This window comes from Gymnoscopelus microlampas (assembly GCF_963454915.1).
Source record: "Gymnoscopelus microlampas genome assembly, chromosome: 3".
NCBI classification, from domain to species: domain Eukaryota; kingdom Metazoa; phylum Chordata; class Actinopteri; order Myctophiformes; family Myctophidae; genus Gymnoscopelus; species Gymnoscopelus microlampas.
The window spans coordinates 33,987,452-34,004,884 of record NC_139940.1 but is presented as its reverse complement, the minus strand read 5'-3'; the positions used below and the strand labels follow the sequence as shown (position 1 = coordinate 34,004,884).

At 40.6% G+C, this 17,433-nt stretch overlaps 1 protein-coding gene across 1 annotated transcript in view; it reads left to right on the top strand.

The window, feature by feature from the left end:
• The window catches only part of LOC311039730 (CUB and sushi domain-containing protein 3-like), a gene marked incomplete at its 5' end in the record, with an annotated part of 373,258 nt that overhangs the window by 327,922 nt on the left and 27,903 nt on the right, over positions 1 to 17,433 (top strand). Inside the window, one exon of the mRNA XM_084049684.1 lies at positions 12,698 to 12,871. Coding sequence (XP_083905810.1) covers positions 12,698 to 12,871 — 174 coding nt within the window. The remainder of the gene's footprint in view (positions 1 to 12,697; positions 12,872 to 17,433) is intronic.

Below are 17,433 nucleotides of genomic sequence, written 5' to 3'. Positions count from 1 at the left end.
GTTAGTCCTAAGGTTATCATCATATAATGATTTACTTATATTGACTGTATCGACAGCTGTTTCACTCATCTAATATAACAGTTTATACTATACCCCGCTCCCCGCCCCCCGCTACTGAAAAACAGGGGGTAAGAAGACCGTTCGCATAAATCACACAGTCCTGCGCTCAATGCGAACACCCACTGGGTGGCGCTAGAAGCCCTACATAAGCAGGTAATAGTCATACAACAATTGTAATAATGACAATAATACTTTTACTTACAGATCTAGTATTTATATGTTGTGGACTGGTGTTGATACTACTCCCTATTGTCTTGAGGTGATACTGACCACTGGCCATTAGTTTCAAAGTAATTCACACATTAACTACTTAACAATAGAGCCGTTATTTCATTCGACGCCCCTGCATAATAAGCAGAGGTGGACAGAGTAGAGTCTTTCCCAGTACTTGAGTAAGAGTACAGATACTTCCTGCTTAAATTTACTCCACTACAAGTAAAAGTAGCTCAGTCAAAATGTTACTCAAGTAAGAGTAAAAAAGTACTTGCTTTTAAATATACTTAAGTAATCAAGAGTAAATACTTTTAGAAATACTTAAGTACACGTAAAAGTACATTACTTATTTTTCACACCAATGAATTGCTGTATTTTTTTATATGGCTTTTTTTTTATCACAAGTCAAATTAGTGCAGGTTTGATTCAAAACGAGTAAACTAAATGCATATCTTTATAGCCTATAGTGGTGCAGCACAAAATAACCACTAAAACACTAAAAACATGTATATATAATATATATGGGACTAATACAATAAAAACGTTTCCCCTTTGAGACTGTATTCATGCCATACTGTCTGAATGGGGAAACGTGGATGAAAGACATACAATTTAGGCATACTGACTATAGCAACATTGGATGCCTTTCATTGTTTTCAAGGCGAAAAACAAACCATGTCACTCTGCCTTTCATGAATATTCAAGGCAAAAAGGCACCATATGTCACTGCTATGCGCTAACTAAAAGGGACCTGAAGTGTTATGTTTGCATCGACAACTAGTGTTGTCCCTATCTACAAATTACACACACACAAATTACACACAAATTACACACACACACACACGCACACACACACACACACACACACACACACACACACACACACACACACACACACACACACACACACACACACACACACACACACACACACACACACACACACACACACACACACACAGTAGGCTACTCAAGTAAATTTACAAATTCATCAGTTACTGTCCACATCTGATAATAAGCCATAATAACAATGATAAATGCAAACGAAATAAAACAAAACAAACTAAAATAAATAACTTTCTACCACTTACTTTTCAGATATGAATTATGACATTATATAAAATACATTAGCCACTAATGGTCCTATTTTACACATTTCAAAGCCCTATTTTATATGTAGGCTATTTGAACATAGCCGACTTTACTTTTGGTACTTAAAGTACATTTTGATACCAATACTTTTGTACTTTTCATGAATTTATAATACCAGACTTTTACTAGTAACAGAGTACTTCTACCATGTAGTACTGATACTTTTACTCAAGTAAAACATGTGAGTACATTTTCCACCACTGAAGTATGCTAAAATACAGTGGTGGAATTGGAAAGTAACTAAATACATTTACTGTACAAGTACAATTTTCAGGTTGTTGTACTTTACTTGAGTATTTCCCACTTCCAATAATACTACTCCACTACAACTACTTGAAAGCTTTCTTACTAGTTACTTTTCAGATAGAAATTATGATATTATGAAACATGTATCTAATTTTCATTTTATACATAGGCTATTTGAAAATAACTGTGAGCTTGTTAATCTGATAATTGCAGAAATTGTAGAAGGCCTGTACTTTTGATACTTTAAAGGACTACTTTGTTTTTTTCACAACAAGGGTTATTTTATTAGTTTGTAATGATAATAATTAAAATATGAGTGTTAAAAAAAAATCACACCCTGTGTGAAGGAAGCGGTGCCTTTGGGGCGGGCCTTAACTCATTTCAGTTCGTCCCTATTGGTGGTCTGAGTCCACTTACCAAATTTGTACTTGGTAGCATGCTGCAAACTGGAATGATGGCTGTTTAAAGCCCAGCCAATGGGCAGACAGAGGGGGCGGGGTTTAAGTAATGACAGTTAGTCCCTATTGCTGGCTTTAGTCCATGTACAAAATTTGTACTCCATAGCAAGCTGCGAACTTGAGTTATGGCTGTTTGAAGGCCAGCCAATGGGAAGACAGAGGGGGCGGGGCTTCAGCAATTCATGCTGGTCCCTATTGGTGGTCTAAGTCCACATACCAAATGTGGACTTGGTGGCATGCTGCACACTGGAGTTATAGCTGTTTAAAATCCCGTGCTCATCCCGTGCTCATACGGGCGCTGGGGGTCCCTGGACCCCTCTTTGATAACTTCATCAATTCATGCTGGTCCCTATTGGTGGTCTAAGTCCACATACCAAATGTGGACTTGGTGGCATGCTGCAAACTGGAGTTATAGCTGTTTAAAATCCCGTGCTCATCCCGTGCTCATACGGGCGCCGGGGGTCCCTGGACCCCTCTTTGATAACGTCATCAATTCATGCTCGTCCCTATTGGTGGTCTAAGTCCACATACCAAATTTGGACTTGGTGGCATGCTGCAAACTGAAGTTATAGCTGTTTGCTTCTTTGCCGTGCTCATCCCGTGCTCATAACATACGGACGGACGCGCAAACGGACAAAGTCAAGCTTAGAGCGGTTGGCACCGCTAAAAATCATGTATTGCTTTCTATCGTTATTTAGTGATTTTTACCTGGGGGAGGGCGGGGGCATTCGGTCCATTGGTAAATAGTCATTAACGCAGCCTCCTGCTGGCCTCATGGTGGCGCTGTAACAGGCAGATTCATGTTTTGGCCTATATAGTTCAAGAGTTATAGGCCAAAACGTGAACTTAAAAGTTACTTTTCACAGTAACGCATTACTTTTTGGTGTAAGTAACTACTAAAGTAACCGCAGACCTCCTTTTTTTTTTTTTTTTTTTTCATTTCATGCTTTTGTACCCCCAAACACTTTTTTCTTTTTTTTGGGGGGGGGCGCTGCGCCGTCCACCATGACATCTATGTCATTCTTTCTTGTTCAATAATGACCAGCTACCCGTCAATTATCCCTTGCTTATTTTCTTTGCACACAATTTCTCTCTTTTTTTCTCTGTTTGTTTGTTTGTTTGCTTTTTCTTGATTTCAATTAAGTTGAACGTGAGGTGGTTCAGGCAGGTGAGAGATTTGATATTGTCATCTTGTCACAAATGTGGATGATGTGCTACACGGATCTTATTTTTAGCACATTGTATTTAAAAAGAAGACAGTACATATCAGAAGAAACACGTTATCGTGCAAGAAAGTAAAGAATCCATACCTGTGCTGACGGATAGTGGTGGAGGGCCAAGGGAGAGAGATTTTTTATTTATTTTTTAATCTTTGATGCATGCAGCAAGAGATGGAGGTTGCAATCGTCGTGAGTCGTGGGTGTACTTGTGCTGTGTTGTGTGTATGCATACTTGTGGTACGTGTGTCTGAAAGTGGCAGATGGGTGTCATGCATTGCATTGGCATGCACTCTGATGATGACACATCCTAAGCTTTTGCCGTCAAGGATAGTCTGAATCCCAGGTTTGCCGTGTTCAGCTAAGAGGCACTAATGCTGCTTAGGACTTACAGTCAGAAAACGAGGACACGTTCCGACAGTTCTGCCTGCCACGCCAGTCTTTTTGGGTGGTAATTTTAGATGCAGTGCATGTGCGATTATTACTCCTCTAATCAGCAAAGGCTACCGTAACTTGCCCACTGCATAGTCCCTCTTTCACGCTCACTGTCATTCTCTCTTTCAGTGTCCTCCACTCCCCCCTTTCTCTCTCTCTCTCTCAAATTATCAAACAAAAAAGCAATAAAACAATAATAGTAACTAGGGGTGTCACGATTCACTTACCTCACGATTCGATTCAAAATCGATTCCTAGGGTGCCGATTCGATTGAAATTGCGATTCTGCGATTAATTGATATTCGATTTGATTCTGCGATTTATTGCGATTTTCTAAGGTGCCGATTCGATTAAAATTGCGATTCTGCGATTAATTGATATTCGATTCTGCGATTTATTGCGATTTTCTACCCCAAATCACTTTGCTTTAATTATACTAGAACATTTTAATATAATATAAACCATGAAAAGTTGAATCATACACTTCAATGCAGACAGATCATGTCAGGCAGTCTTTCTGACATTGATTTCAGACAAATTGCCAGTGAAAAAGGTACTAACTTATAAAAAATAAAAATATATATATATATATTTTTTTTTTTCAAAAAATCGATTTTAATATTTTAAATCGATTTTTAAAATCGTGGCATTAAGAATCGCGATTTATTCATGAATCAATTTTTTTTGACAGGCCTAATAGTAACTAAATAAACTTGGCGGACAATAGAGTGACGTATTATTTTACCTGCTTTGAGTGCATCACTTAATATATTACAATAAATGCAGGGAATATCTGTACGTACGTCGCAGGCGATCCGAGGGAGTGCAGTGCCCGGCGTTTAGCCGGTCGGATAAGCGTTTGTCCAGAACCACCAGAAAAGGCTCTGGCCGTGCCCCAAATGAGTCATGGCTGGGGTTGCCATGGTAATTACAGCTTAAGCTTGATTTGACAAATGCCCCACACCTGCCATTTGATTACTTAGTCAGTCTACTTTCCACCGTCAGTTTGCACTCTTCAGACATTCTCCACACATTCTCCACAGACGTTTACCACTGCACAAGGACTTTCCAGAACTGCCGATCCCCTGATATGCCCATATATGGGCATGCTCATAGATATGGCCATATACTGATGACATCAAGGATCTCCATATGGGCATAAAAGGGACACAGGCAGACAGACATACAAAGATCTTCATATGGGCACAAAAGAGACACAGACGGGTATAATGGGTATTGCATAACAGGGTGGGGCATGCATTCCCTATTTGCATCGTTCCCGAGTAGGCTGGCGCCCAACGGGCACTGTTCTAGTGTTCTAGTGCAATATTAATTTGAGGGAGGGACACTAGGGAGGCGAGGAGGAGACGGAGGGGGGAGACCAGATTAGTAAACACAAGACAGAATCACAGCCATGACAGCAATAGTACAACAAATTGGAATAAAACATTATTTTGGTTTCGGCCAAGAATTTTCATTTCGGTGGCGGTGCATCAGTAATGTGCAATTATAATTATATAAAGGGTTCTGGGTGCCTGTGTGTGGGATGTGTTTAAATAAATATAATAGTGTGTGGTGTGTGTAGATCCTGCCTTAATGAATGTGCATACTGTATGTGTGTGTGAGGTTGTTTGCCCATATACAGTATGTGTGATTGTGTGTGTAATAGGCAGACAGGCAACAGGCCGTTAGTGTCTGTTGTTCATAAGCCTGGTTGCCTGGTGGAAAAAGCTGCACCGGAGCCTGCTGGTCCAGGCCTTGAGGCTGTGGTTCCGCTTGCCAGATGGTAGCAGCTCCAACAGTCCATGGTTTGGGTGGCTGGGGTAGTTGATAATCCTACGGGCTTTTCTGACATAACGTCCGGTGTCTATAAAGTATCCTGGATGGAGGGGAAGCTCTCATCCACTTAACCCATTCAATCTGGGAACGCATCTGTGTCATTTTAGATTTCTAATAAAAAAAAATAGCAGATATACAAGCTCATAGCGCGGCGCCGAGTGCCGCACTATGAGCTTGTAGACGTGCAAATTGTTTTTAAATCATGGAAACTTTGTCCAGAAATCTTTTAATATATATTTTTGAAGCGAAAATGTTTTACTCAAATCTTTGCTTCTCGGAATATGTTGTTCCAGGGGCCCCCCCAGAAGCAAAGATTTGAGTTAAAAATGTTGTTTCAAAAAATATATGTATTCGGTGTACGCTCCCGCGTTACTTGATTTTTCTTTCCTATCCTAAGTTTTCTGCCTCAAGGCAAAGCTACAGCTAAGCCGCTGTTGTTCGGTGCCGCGCTATGAGCTTGTAGATCTGCTATTTTTGAATAGCCGAAGAAATCTTAAAATGATACAGATGCGTTCCCGGTCCTGATGGATTAAATGCTCTGGGCTGTCCATACCTACAGTACCACCCTCTGCAGCACTTACTTGTGCTTCTGTAAAAGGCCAGCGGGATCCTTGGGCCCCATGCCGAACTTCTTCAGCTGCCTGAGGTGGAAGAGGCATTGCTGTGCCTTTTTCACCACAGACAGACAGGATGTCCAGAATGATCCAGCTGCACAGGCTGGGGTTGATCGAGTGCCAGTGGTGGAAAAAGTACTCACATTTTTTTACTGAAGTGAAAGTATCAATACTGCAATGTAGAAATACTAAATTCAAAATGTACTTACGTAAAAGTACAAAAGTAAAAGTACTCATTATGCAGAATGTCCCATTTCACAAGTTTTCAAATGTATAAAAAATCTTTTGAAAATAGCAGATCTACAAGCTCACAATGCGTTGCATCGCGACACATTGTGAGCTTGTAGATCGGCTATTTTCTAATCTCCAAAATGTATATAGGGCTGTGGGTAATGTATGTTTTGTAATAATAACCAAAATATACAAAGTAACTAGTAACTACAGATTCAAAATAATAGTTGTGGAGTAAAAAAATATATATATTTGCATCTGAGATGTAGAGTAGAAGTTAAAAGTACTGAAAATTGGAAAGTAAAAAAATACTTCAACATTGTACCTAAGTACAGTACTTGAGTAAATGTACTTTCCACCACTGTCGAGTACTAGCGACAGTACTCCGTACGACCCTGAGCTTGGTGTCAAGTCTGGAGGGGACTATGGTGTTGAATGCTGAGCTGTTGTCTATAAACTCTCTTCCATTTAACACATTTAGGGCGGGAACCCCTATTTGTAACTATACCTTTGAAGACAGGAACCCCTTTTGGGGTTGTTGTTGTTACTATGTACAGTATATAGCAACATACCTTTTTTGTAATTTTTTGAATAAATATTTGTAGTTTTTCAGAAAACTTAGGACAGGATTTAGAAACCGTTTTTAGAATTGGCCTCAGGTCTAAATGGGGGCCCTTTTTAATAGCTTAACCCGTTAAGATCTGAGGCCCATTCAACAAATGCCTTTTAAATCAGTAGTTCACTAGTTCTCAAACTTTTTTGTGCCAAGGACCCCCCATAATGATATGTATTTGGCCGCGGACGCCCCCTCCCCCATCTAAAAATGTTTTGTGCCAGGAGACCCCCAGAAGAGAAAATTTGTGTTAAAAAATAAAAAAAATGTTTAAAAAATAGCAGATGTACAAGCTTGCAGTGCGGCAGGAAGTGACGCTCTGTGAGATGAGATGGTTTTAATGGGTTAAGAAAAATAAATTAACAAAATAAAAACACACAGTCGAAGACACTATTTACGAATTCATTATCAGTATCAACATTAGACTTTGGCTTAAACAAAACTTTCAGAAACAGCTTGTCACAGCCACTCGGTTTAGCCTTTGAAGTTTATTCAAAGCGCATCAGTGGCCTGAATTTCCAAGCGAATATTTTATACATTTTTTTCACTCCATACTGGATATAGAGCTGTGTGCTGGAATCTTTTTGGATTCCCCACCAACAACAAAGGAACAAAAGATTGTTCCACCTCTGAGAGAACGTTGTATTGACACCCACGTGGCACACTCCACTTTCACAGCAGTCCAGTGAGTGGAACATCAAAGCCGACACATGAATACATACAAGACTATAAATATATATAGAAGACCCGTTCAAAATGCATCAGTCCTACAGTATGTACTGTATATGAGCATTCACACTGTCTTTTCTCTGTGAAAATCTGTGAGACACGAGTCAGTCCTGACCTTACAGTGGCATCAACATATTTACATCAGCTAGGCTACCTTCATTTAATTATAGTCCTAGTATGAGAGAGAGAGAGAGAGAGAGATTGAGAGAGAAAGAGCAAGAAAACAAAATGCTTCAATACTGCAGCTGAGCTTACGTGACTGTGGTTTGCTACGTCGTCGATCCATTTTGTTTCGGTTTTGTGAAATAAGTGTGTCTATAGTTGTAAAAGTATAAAATCTTATATCTCATAATATAAAAAACAGCTGTAAAACAGATGGCTGATGCTGTTACACGCCGTGCCTCTCATTCTGCAATACCAGCATTATACACTTGAATTAATCCCTACAGTATGTATACTTTGTTATACGATGGTGTCATGCAGCAAAGAATTACCGATCTACAAGCTATTTTTTTTATAAATTACAAATAAACTCAAAATAGGGACGCCAGGTTGAAAGTGGTTAATGATGTTTCTTCTTCACATCATTATTTTTGTGGGATCTCTGCATAAAAGTGGCTGATGTTACAAGTTAATTTGATTACCGTAGTCTATGACTTACATTTATTAGCGGAAAGTAAACATTTACCTTTTAATTAATTTCGCCACTCAGCTGTAAGTACGTAGGTGCTGTGTGGTGTTTGCTCTTTAATGTCAGGTCAAGATGACTGAGCGTGTGTAAACAGTGATTTTTTTTCTGTTAAAAGGTTGAACTTGTTCCATTAGCAAAAACGGACAAAATAATAATAAAATAATGTCCATTCTTTTTTTAACCTTTATTAAACCATGGTTTTATCAGGCAGTGTGAGATTATTTCTTATGGTTTCAGATCTTTATTGCATGTGTGTGTGCGTGTGCGTGCATGTGCGTGCATGCCTCTCTGCCTGCATGTGTATATGAAGATAGACTGACAGAAACACAGTGGTGTAAAGTAACTAAGTACATTTACTCAAGTAATGTACTTAAGTACAATTTTGAGGTATTTTTACTTTACTGGAGTATTTCCAATTTTCAGTACTTTTACTTCTACTCCACTCTCAGAGGCAAATATTGTACTTGAACTCCACTACAATTATTTAAAAACTTTAGTCAATAGTTGTAGATTTTGATTATTATTAATAAACATACAACAACCACTTCAGCCCTATATATATTTTGGCCATTTGAAAATAGCAGATCTACAAGCTCACGATGCGTCGCGATGCGACGCATTCACACATTGTGAGCTTGTAGATCTGCTATTTTCAAAAGATTCTTATACATTTTATTTTTGACGCCAATACTTTTGTACTTTTACTCAAGTACATTTTGATGCCAATAATTTTGTACTTTTACTCAAGTACATTTTCAATTCAGGACTTTTACTTGTAAGTGTAACAGTGTACTTCTACATTTCAGTATTGATACTTTTACTTAAGTAAAGAAATTGAGTACTTTTCCCACCACTGCAGAAAGATAAAGATATACTGTAGAGAGACTTGGGGGAAATGATGATGGGTGTTGAAAACAAACACTTATAATTTATTCAGAAGCTTAAACCCCATATCCCATCTGCCTCCCCACGGGTTCATCCCCAACAAACCCCAAGCTTTATTATAAATTAATTTATTACATTTGTTGAGGGGAAAGTTTATGGTTTACATTACAGAGAGACAAGGGCTTCTATTTTCATCAGACATTATTAGGCCTACTGTATTCAGAGACTCAGTCCAAACAAATAGCATCAGGAGGCTTGAGGGAAATTCCAGACATACTTCAAAACCGGTAACGTTGTCTAGTAACCCAGCTTTTCCGTTGATTATACTGTATATAATATTATGAGGAATTTAGTAGCGTCTGAATAGGGGGGCAGGGGATTTTTGGTGCAAATCCCCCCACCCCCGAGCTTTTTCCAATAATTACGGTCATTTTAATCATATCTATTAGTGTCCGTATGGCAACCACACTGTATGCTTCCTGCACAATATATGTGATCTGAAGTCTGTGTCCAATCAATAACAAGTTTGTTTAATAGACTGCTCTCAACCATGTCTGGGTGAATGTTCCTATGAGTCGTTTTCTATCCTGTATTCATACTGTAGCTCAGTGGTTCTCAAACTTTTTAATTTCAAGGACCCCCAGTTTAATAAGCATTTGGCCACAGACCCCCATTTGATACCATTTGCTATCTTTGGGACCCCAATCTATACCATGAAATCCTAACTCTGAGAGTGTACAAATGGAACCAAATGGACCCGTATTCCTACACTCTCAGAGTTACAGTTATTTAACTCCTCAAGGTTCCCTGGGGGTCCCCGGACCCCAGTTTGAGAACCACTGCTGTAGCCAACAAGTCCAAATGAAGCAGCATGATAAGATGAAATAGTGTGTGCCATGAATACGTAACGTTCTGTCATTGCAAGCACTGTACTGAGTATCAATATTTCTAGGTATTCTAACCGCAGCCAAGTGATTCAGCTGGTTCATTGATATCTGCATGATGGTACCTGGTCATGATGATGTTATTTTTCCTTTGTTGAAGATTTGGGAGACATTTTCCATTTACAAGTAACAAAATCAAAGAAGCTAATTTTTAGCGGTGCCAACCGCTCTACACTTGACTTTGTCCGTATGTCCGTCCGTCCGTCCGTCCGTCCGTCCGTCCGTCCGTTTCAGCACGGGATGAGCACGGCAAAGAAGCAACACATACAAACACACGCACACACACACACACACACACACACACACACACACACACACACACACACACACACACACACACACACACACACACACACACATGGAGCTTGCCTCTGCCATCTCTCCTCTTATTGGCCACACGTGCCACTGCTTATCAAAGAGGGGTCCAGGGACCCCAGCGTATGTACTGTCCGTGTAAGCACGGGATGAGCACGGGATTTTAAACAGCTATAACTCCAGTTTGCAGCATGCCACCAAGTCCAAATATGGTATGTGGACTTAGACCACCAATAGGGACGAGCATGAATTGCTGAAGTTATCAAAGAGGGGTCCAGGGACCCCCAAGCACGGGATGAGCACGGGATTTTAAACAGCTATAACTCCAGTTTGCAGCATGCCACCAACTCCAAATTTGGTATGTGGACTTAGACCACCAATAGGGACGAGCATGAATTGCTGAAGCCCCGCCCCCTCTGTCTTCCCATTGGCTGGCCTTTAAACAGCCATAACTCAAGTTGACAGCATGCTAGGGAGTACAAATTTTGTACATGGACTAAAACCACCAATAGGGACGAACTGTAATTACTTAAGCCCCGCCCCCTCTGTCTGCCCATTGGCTGGGCTTTAAACAGCCACCATTCCAGTTTGCAGCATGCTACCAAGTAAAAATTTGGTAAGTGCACTCAGACCACCAATAGGGACGAACTGAAATGAGTGAAGCCCCGCCCCAAAGGCACCGCTTCCTTCACACAGGGTGTGATTTTAATTTATACATACATTTGATCTCCAATAAAAATGCATAACATTTCTAAAGATAACTCATTACATTTTCCTAGATGTAAAACTAACGAAGGAACATTCTTGCATATGTTTTAGCACTGTGAAAAGCAAAAAAGTTTCTGGAATTCGATTCATTTATTTACAAAATCCGTATTTGATTTATCCCCATGTGACTACTTCTAAATGAGTTGCCTGAGATCCAGATGGATCCCCAAAAATATAGATTGTTAATTATTATAACATAGGCCTATTTTGCCAAGAAATGTATTCTTTTGTTTTGGAAAAATGACTCTTTGCCCACTTTAAAGATGTTTCAAGATCAGGTATCTCAACTTCTTCCACTAGAGAAATTGACGTTTGAAAAGCATAACTGGGGACAGTATTCCAAGACCATTGGTCTCCACTGTTTTCTTAATGAAACAGTGAAACTACTAATTGATATGGTTAGTGACGGTGTGTGGTTCGCGACCCGCAAATGGTCTACTATTTTGGCATACTATGATGTGTGTTTTTCATTTGCCGCTGATGTTGTTGTTGTCATCGTTGTTATTGCTATTATTTTATTGTTTATTTATATTTTTATTTTCTCTACTATTATTGTTCTGTTTTTCTTTTGTTTTGTTTGTTTTTCGGTGGGTGGGGGGAGGGACTAGGGAGTGGGAGAATTGCTGTGTGCTGTGGGGCATGTATCTGCTGTACACTAAAAAAAAAGACTGACTTTGAATCAATTCCACCTAACAAATCAATTTAACATTGAAAGTGACATTTCATGATAATGTTGTGAACATTATATGATAATGCAAGCCCTGTTGGCCAACTACATAAGGCCTGCAGTACAAACAAGCATCATTTGATAACAACTCACGTGAACTGTAACAACAAGGCTGAAAATTAAGCCAACGTGGAGTATTCCTCTACCAATCGTACCATTCAACATCACCACTTTCAACGATGTAAAGGTGCAAAGGCAATGGTCTGGTATAGAAATGCAGACCATTTACATTTACAATACACTTTAATCATATACTGTAGTAATTAGCCCCAAAGCAAAGTGTTCTCTCTAATTACCTTGTGTCTTCTGTTTGATTGACAGGACGGCAGCTATCTAAGATCCAAATACATTAACGTGTGTGTGTGTGTGTGTGTGTGTGTGTGTGTGTGTGTGTGTGTGTGTGTGTGTGTGTGTGTGTGTGTGTGTGTGTGTGTGTTTCACTCTGTCTCTTTGTTTCTCCCACTTTCTCTGTGTGCCCATCCACAAATGTCATGTTTGTCTGTGCGTGTGTGTGCATGCATGCATGCATGGATGGCTGTGTATGTCTTTATTCTCCCATAGTGGTGACATGCCCCACACCCCCGCCGCTCCCCAACGGCCTCCTGGAGGGCTCCGTGCTGGAGTGGGGAACCAGTGTGAGCTACAGCTGCCTGCCTGGCTATGAGCTCTCCTTCCCTGCTGTGCTCACCTGCACAGGGAACGGAACTTGGAGTGGAGACCTGCCTCAGTGCCTCCGTAAGTTACCTTGTACTCTTATTGATGCTGCTGCTGCTGCTGATGATCATGATGATGATGATGAATGAGGATAATGATGATGATATTGGGGACCTTCAGGGAGGTGGCCTGGTGTTGAAATCATTCTGTATCATAGCTCCGTCCTCATTTTGGAAAAGGTTTCCAGCAGGAGCGATCTGTTTGTCATCTAAAGCACTGTGGTGCCGTCGAAATCATCTTTGTTACACTCTTGAAATTTGGCACAATGTGCCAGATTGGGTGTTATCAGCTCGTTGTTGTGGTTTTTTGGTCATTGGCCAATTATGTTTGCCAGGAAAGATACAAAATCAAATGTTGCCTGTTTGATTCTCTGGTGTACAGGACATTGTTTTTGAATCGCTGTTGAATCTGTTGTGGATATGTAAGGTTACGGTTTGTGTTTGCGTATTTCTCTGTTGTAAAGCAGGTTTTGTGCAAAGGTGCAGTGCAATGATTTTTAGTGTTCTCCTATTAGTTATATGCACATAAAACCAAAGAGATCGAGAGAGAGAGAGAGAGAGAGAGAGAGAGAGAGAGAGAGAGAGAGAGAGAACCTACAGTATATTAGCCAAGCTATAACCCAGCCAGTGGGTACAGAAACCTGAACACGCTGATTGAAGCGCCACATTTTCTGCTTGTAATTATATATAACTACACATGAATGTTTTATCCTCTAGGAAAAATAAGGAATCGCATTTTATATTTATTATCACCGCCAGTAGGCGTACTGTAGATCATGCATTTGCCCCTGTCTGCGTTTCTTACCATAGCTAATCTTGCATACTGTACTAGGCCGACTAAAGGCCTCAGTTCTCAACTGTTTTTCAAAGCAAGAAGCCAGAAGCAAATAAACATGGGAGCTTATTGAAAGTGGCTCCTCGCCAGCTCTGTATACACACATGACGTGGCATAAAAATCCTGAAATTATGCTTGAATAGCATTAGCAACCTGTTGAATGAACATCTGAAAACGTGAATACTTGTGGCCAGCCCTAACACACACACACACACACACACACACACACACACACACACACACACACACACACACACACACACACACACACACACACACACGCTACTCTTTCATGCATGCATTCGCATTGCTATTATTATTAGCGCATGCCTCCTGGCTGAGATTTATGCTCTTCTAAGCAGACCTTTCTAGTTTTAAATAGATTCAGTGAAGGGTGAATTGAACCCTAGCTCGAATCAATATTACAATAGTGAGTCCGTAGGGTTAGCCTGTCACTCTTGACTTGCTTCGGGGCCTTGTTACTGTAGGTCTCCTCTCATTTTTCCTAAAACCTTCGATGGCAGTGATGTAATGCGCTCATTGCGTGGTTTCTTGATGGCATCCTAGTGTCATCGGGAGTCCCTTTGCCGCAGACAGACAGAAATGAAATTCCAATGATGGACATTGCTTAAACATGTTTGTGTCTTCATGAATAGTAGTCATGACTCAGTGGGTTGAAATAAATGTAGCCACTTAAAAGGTTTATGTGGCATGCTGAAACATGTTTGGTTTGTCTGAAAGCTAGCGTACTTAAATGGGTGAGTGTAGACAATGGATTTTGATCTTGTATTTTAATTCAAATTGAATGGTTGGACAAAGTTAGAATCAAAGGTTTCTCTGTTTGACTCTATGTCTTGAGCACATAATGTACAGTATAATGTGTTTATGTTATGTTGACTCAAGAGTTCATGAAAAATGCATGCAAATAGCTCAGGGAAAAATGTGTGGAACCGACGCTACAACACCAGCTTTTTGACAATGGCTGAAACGGTCTGATTTGCCCAGGGTTGGATTTGCCAAAAATATAACCAATCTTAACCACTTAAGCCCTCTATACTTAGTCGTATGACAACAGGTAACATTGCGACACGTTGTGAGCTTGTAGATTTGCTATCACTATTTTCATTTAGTTAAATTGTGGACATGTTATTGTTGACACATTTTAGCTAATTTCAAAAAAGATATATTAAGATATATTATTTAAATTCATTTGTTAAATGAATTGTGATATTATCAAACATAAATATCAAACATCAGACAAGTCTACATTTCCATAAAGGAAATGCATGTACGGTATGTAATTCAGTCCAGAAGCAGGGATAAAACATTATTCCCACCGGCAATAGAAAATGAATGACGAGTGGGATATTAAAAGCAGAGGCATGGATCCCCCCCCCCCCCGCATCCCCCCAGCAAATCAAACCCTGAATACAGTATGCCTTAAAGAGGATTCCAGTTATATTTTCCAATTCCTTTTTTTTGTGTGGCTTTTGGCTATTCATTCAGTGTAACAGGCTCCTGTTGGGTTATTTTTGTCCAGCCAACAGACTAACAGTGAGTAAGAGGCTAGGAGCATACTTCCTCACATGCCAATGTACTCTCTGAAATGTCCACATTCCTGCTAATTTATGTTGTGTAGACTGCATCTGATTGATGCCAAGGTTAGCTGTTATGTTTGTAATGGTGACAAGACATGATGCATGTTGGCACTGGCAACAGACCCAGTGCCTGTTTTTAGAGGCATCTGCCAGTCATAATGTTTCTTCTGGTGTAAGTTACTGTTATTGATACTTATTATTTTATTTTATAAGGATGGCCTGTACACCCAAAGGTCGGTGTTAAGAGCAACGTCTCTTGGGGCTGCTAGTCTTAGAGACTCTTATACAGTAGGGCCATGTTTTGGGGAAACCGGTGCAGTCAATAGCGTGGCGGATAGACCGTGCAATGGGCTTTTGTTATTTATCAGAGTGGAGAAGGCGGAGTACCTGCAAGAATGTGGTGAGATGGGAGGGATTAGCCTGAGTATGATTACCAATGGGTGTGTTGCAGGTGGTTTCGAACATGACCAATCAAATGACTCACTTTTCAATTTTCATTAGCTTTAAAGGTCTGGTGAAATTAAAAATATGGTTGAGGTTTCAGACTGAAACTTCAAAATCAAATGACTGAAAAAGCCATTGCGCCCAACCTTTTAAGGGAAGTACACTGTACTCAGCGCGTACTGGTATGATACCTCTCTCTCTAACTGCCCACAAAAAGTTCGAGCGACCTGCCAGCACACACCTGCTGGCCGTGCAATAGGGCAAGTGGAAGCTGGTGTTCCGTTATACAGAATGGCAGCATTATTTGGTGTCAGCCCTGGTACCAAACTTCTGTGAGACAGGTGAAGTCAAAAAGAAGACAACACCCCAAGAAGACCGGCTCCTCACCCTTGCTTCACGGAGGAACCATAGGCTTTCTTCCAGAGATTTAAAGACAAGATTTGCACAACGGTACCACAGACAGATGTCAAAGTTGCAGGACCCATGCTTAGGTGCCAGTCACACACCTGTGACTGGCACACACCTGCCAGCAAATGGTACCAGGGCTGTCACCAAATAATGCTGCCACTCTGTGTATCGGAACACCAGCTTCCACTTGCCCTATTACACAGACCTTATCCTTAAGGGATAAACGTGGCATCTTTCCATGGGGACAGTTTTGCTGCTTGGAGCATACACAAACTCAACAAAGTTGCAGGACACATGCTCAGGTGCCAGCAGTTGTGTGCTGGCAGGTCGCACAAAACGAGAATGAATACCAACAGAAGCATATTGGGTGATTTTGGCAAAATTTTGGGGGGTGCTACCTACACATTTAGCTGTGTTGCTCATTCCACGATTGCACGAGAGAGAGAGAGAGAGAGAGAGAGAGAGAGAGAGAGAGAGAGAGAGAGAGAGAGAGAGAGAGAGAGAGAGAGAGAGAGAGAGAGAGAGAGAGAGAGAGAGAGAGAGAGAGAGAGAGAGAGAGAGAGAGAGAGAGAGAGAGAGAGAGAGAGAGAGAGAGAGAGAGAGAGAGAGAGAATATAACAGTACAGTTTGCGGCATAAAACAGTGAAAGTAGCCTTAAAAACACATGGTAGGATACCACTGGGACTTCATGCAATATCCAGGGCCAGGGTTTTAAAATGTGGTCTCCTAGGCTCCCTGTCCCTCCCTCACTCTCAACTGGCCTGTTTTTTGAAATCCTGTCTTAAAGCACATGTTTATTCCTTGGCTTTCAACTCAGCATGGGATTTGGCTTTCTTTTTCTTATGGTCTTATTCCTTTTATTATTTTATTGTTGGTTGTTATTTTTAAATGTGCTTTGGAAAAAGCGCATGTCACTGTGACGTTGAACTCTTGACACCTTGAATGTCTCCACAGGAGGACCCACTGGTTCCACTGTGTTTCTGTTGTTGGAAGTAGGATGTAAGCCCCTGCCTGGTTCTCTCCCCAAAAGTCAGGGGGATTTTTGCATTAGATATTTTACCATTGCCAAAAATATGCTCTGTGGCAAATACAAGTTCATTATACTTGCACCTTTAGTTCTGCAAGATAATCTTCACAACCAGTTTTATGATTTTATGAGGCTTAAAATGTAATCACGAGAAGTAAAAAGCTATCGCTATGAACGAACTACACCATGGTCACACGTCTTGAATGTCACCACCACAAATGCTTGTGTGTTCGGCGTGACGACTTGTAATGTCCCCCGACAATGTCTGTAGT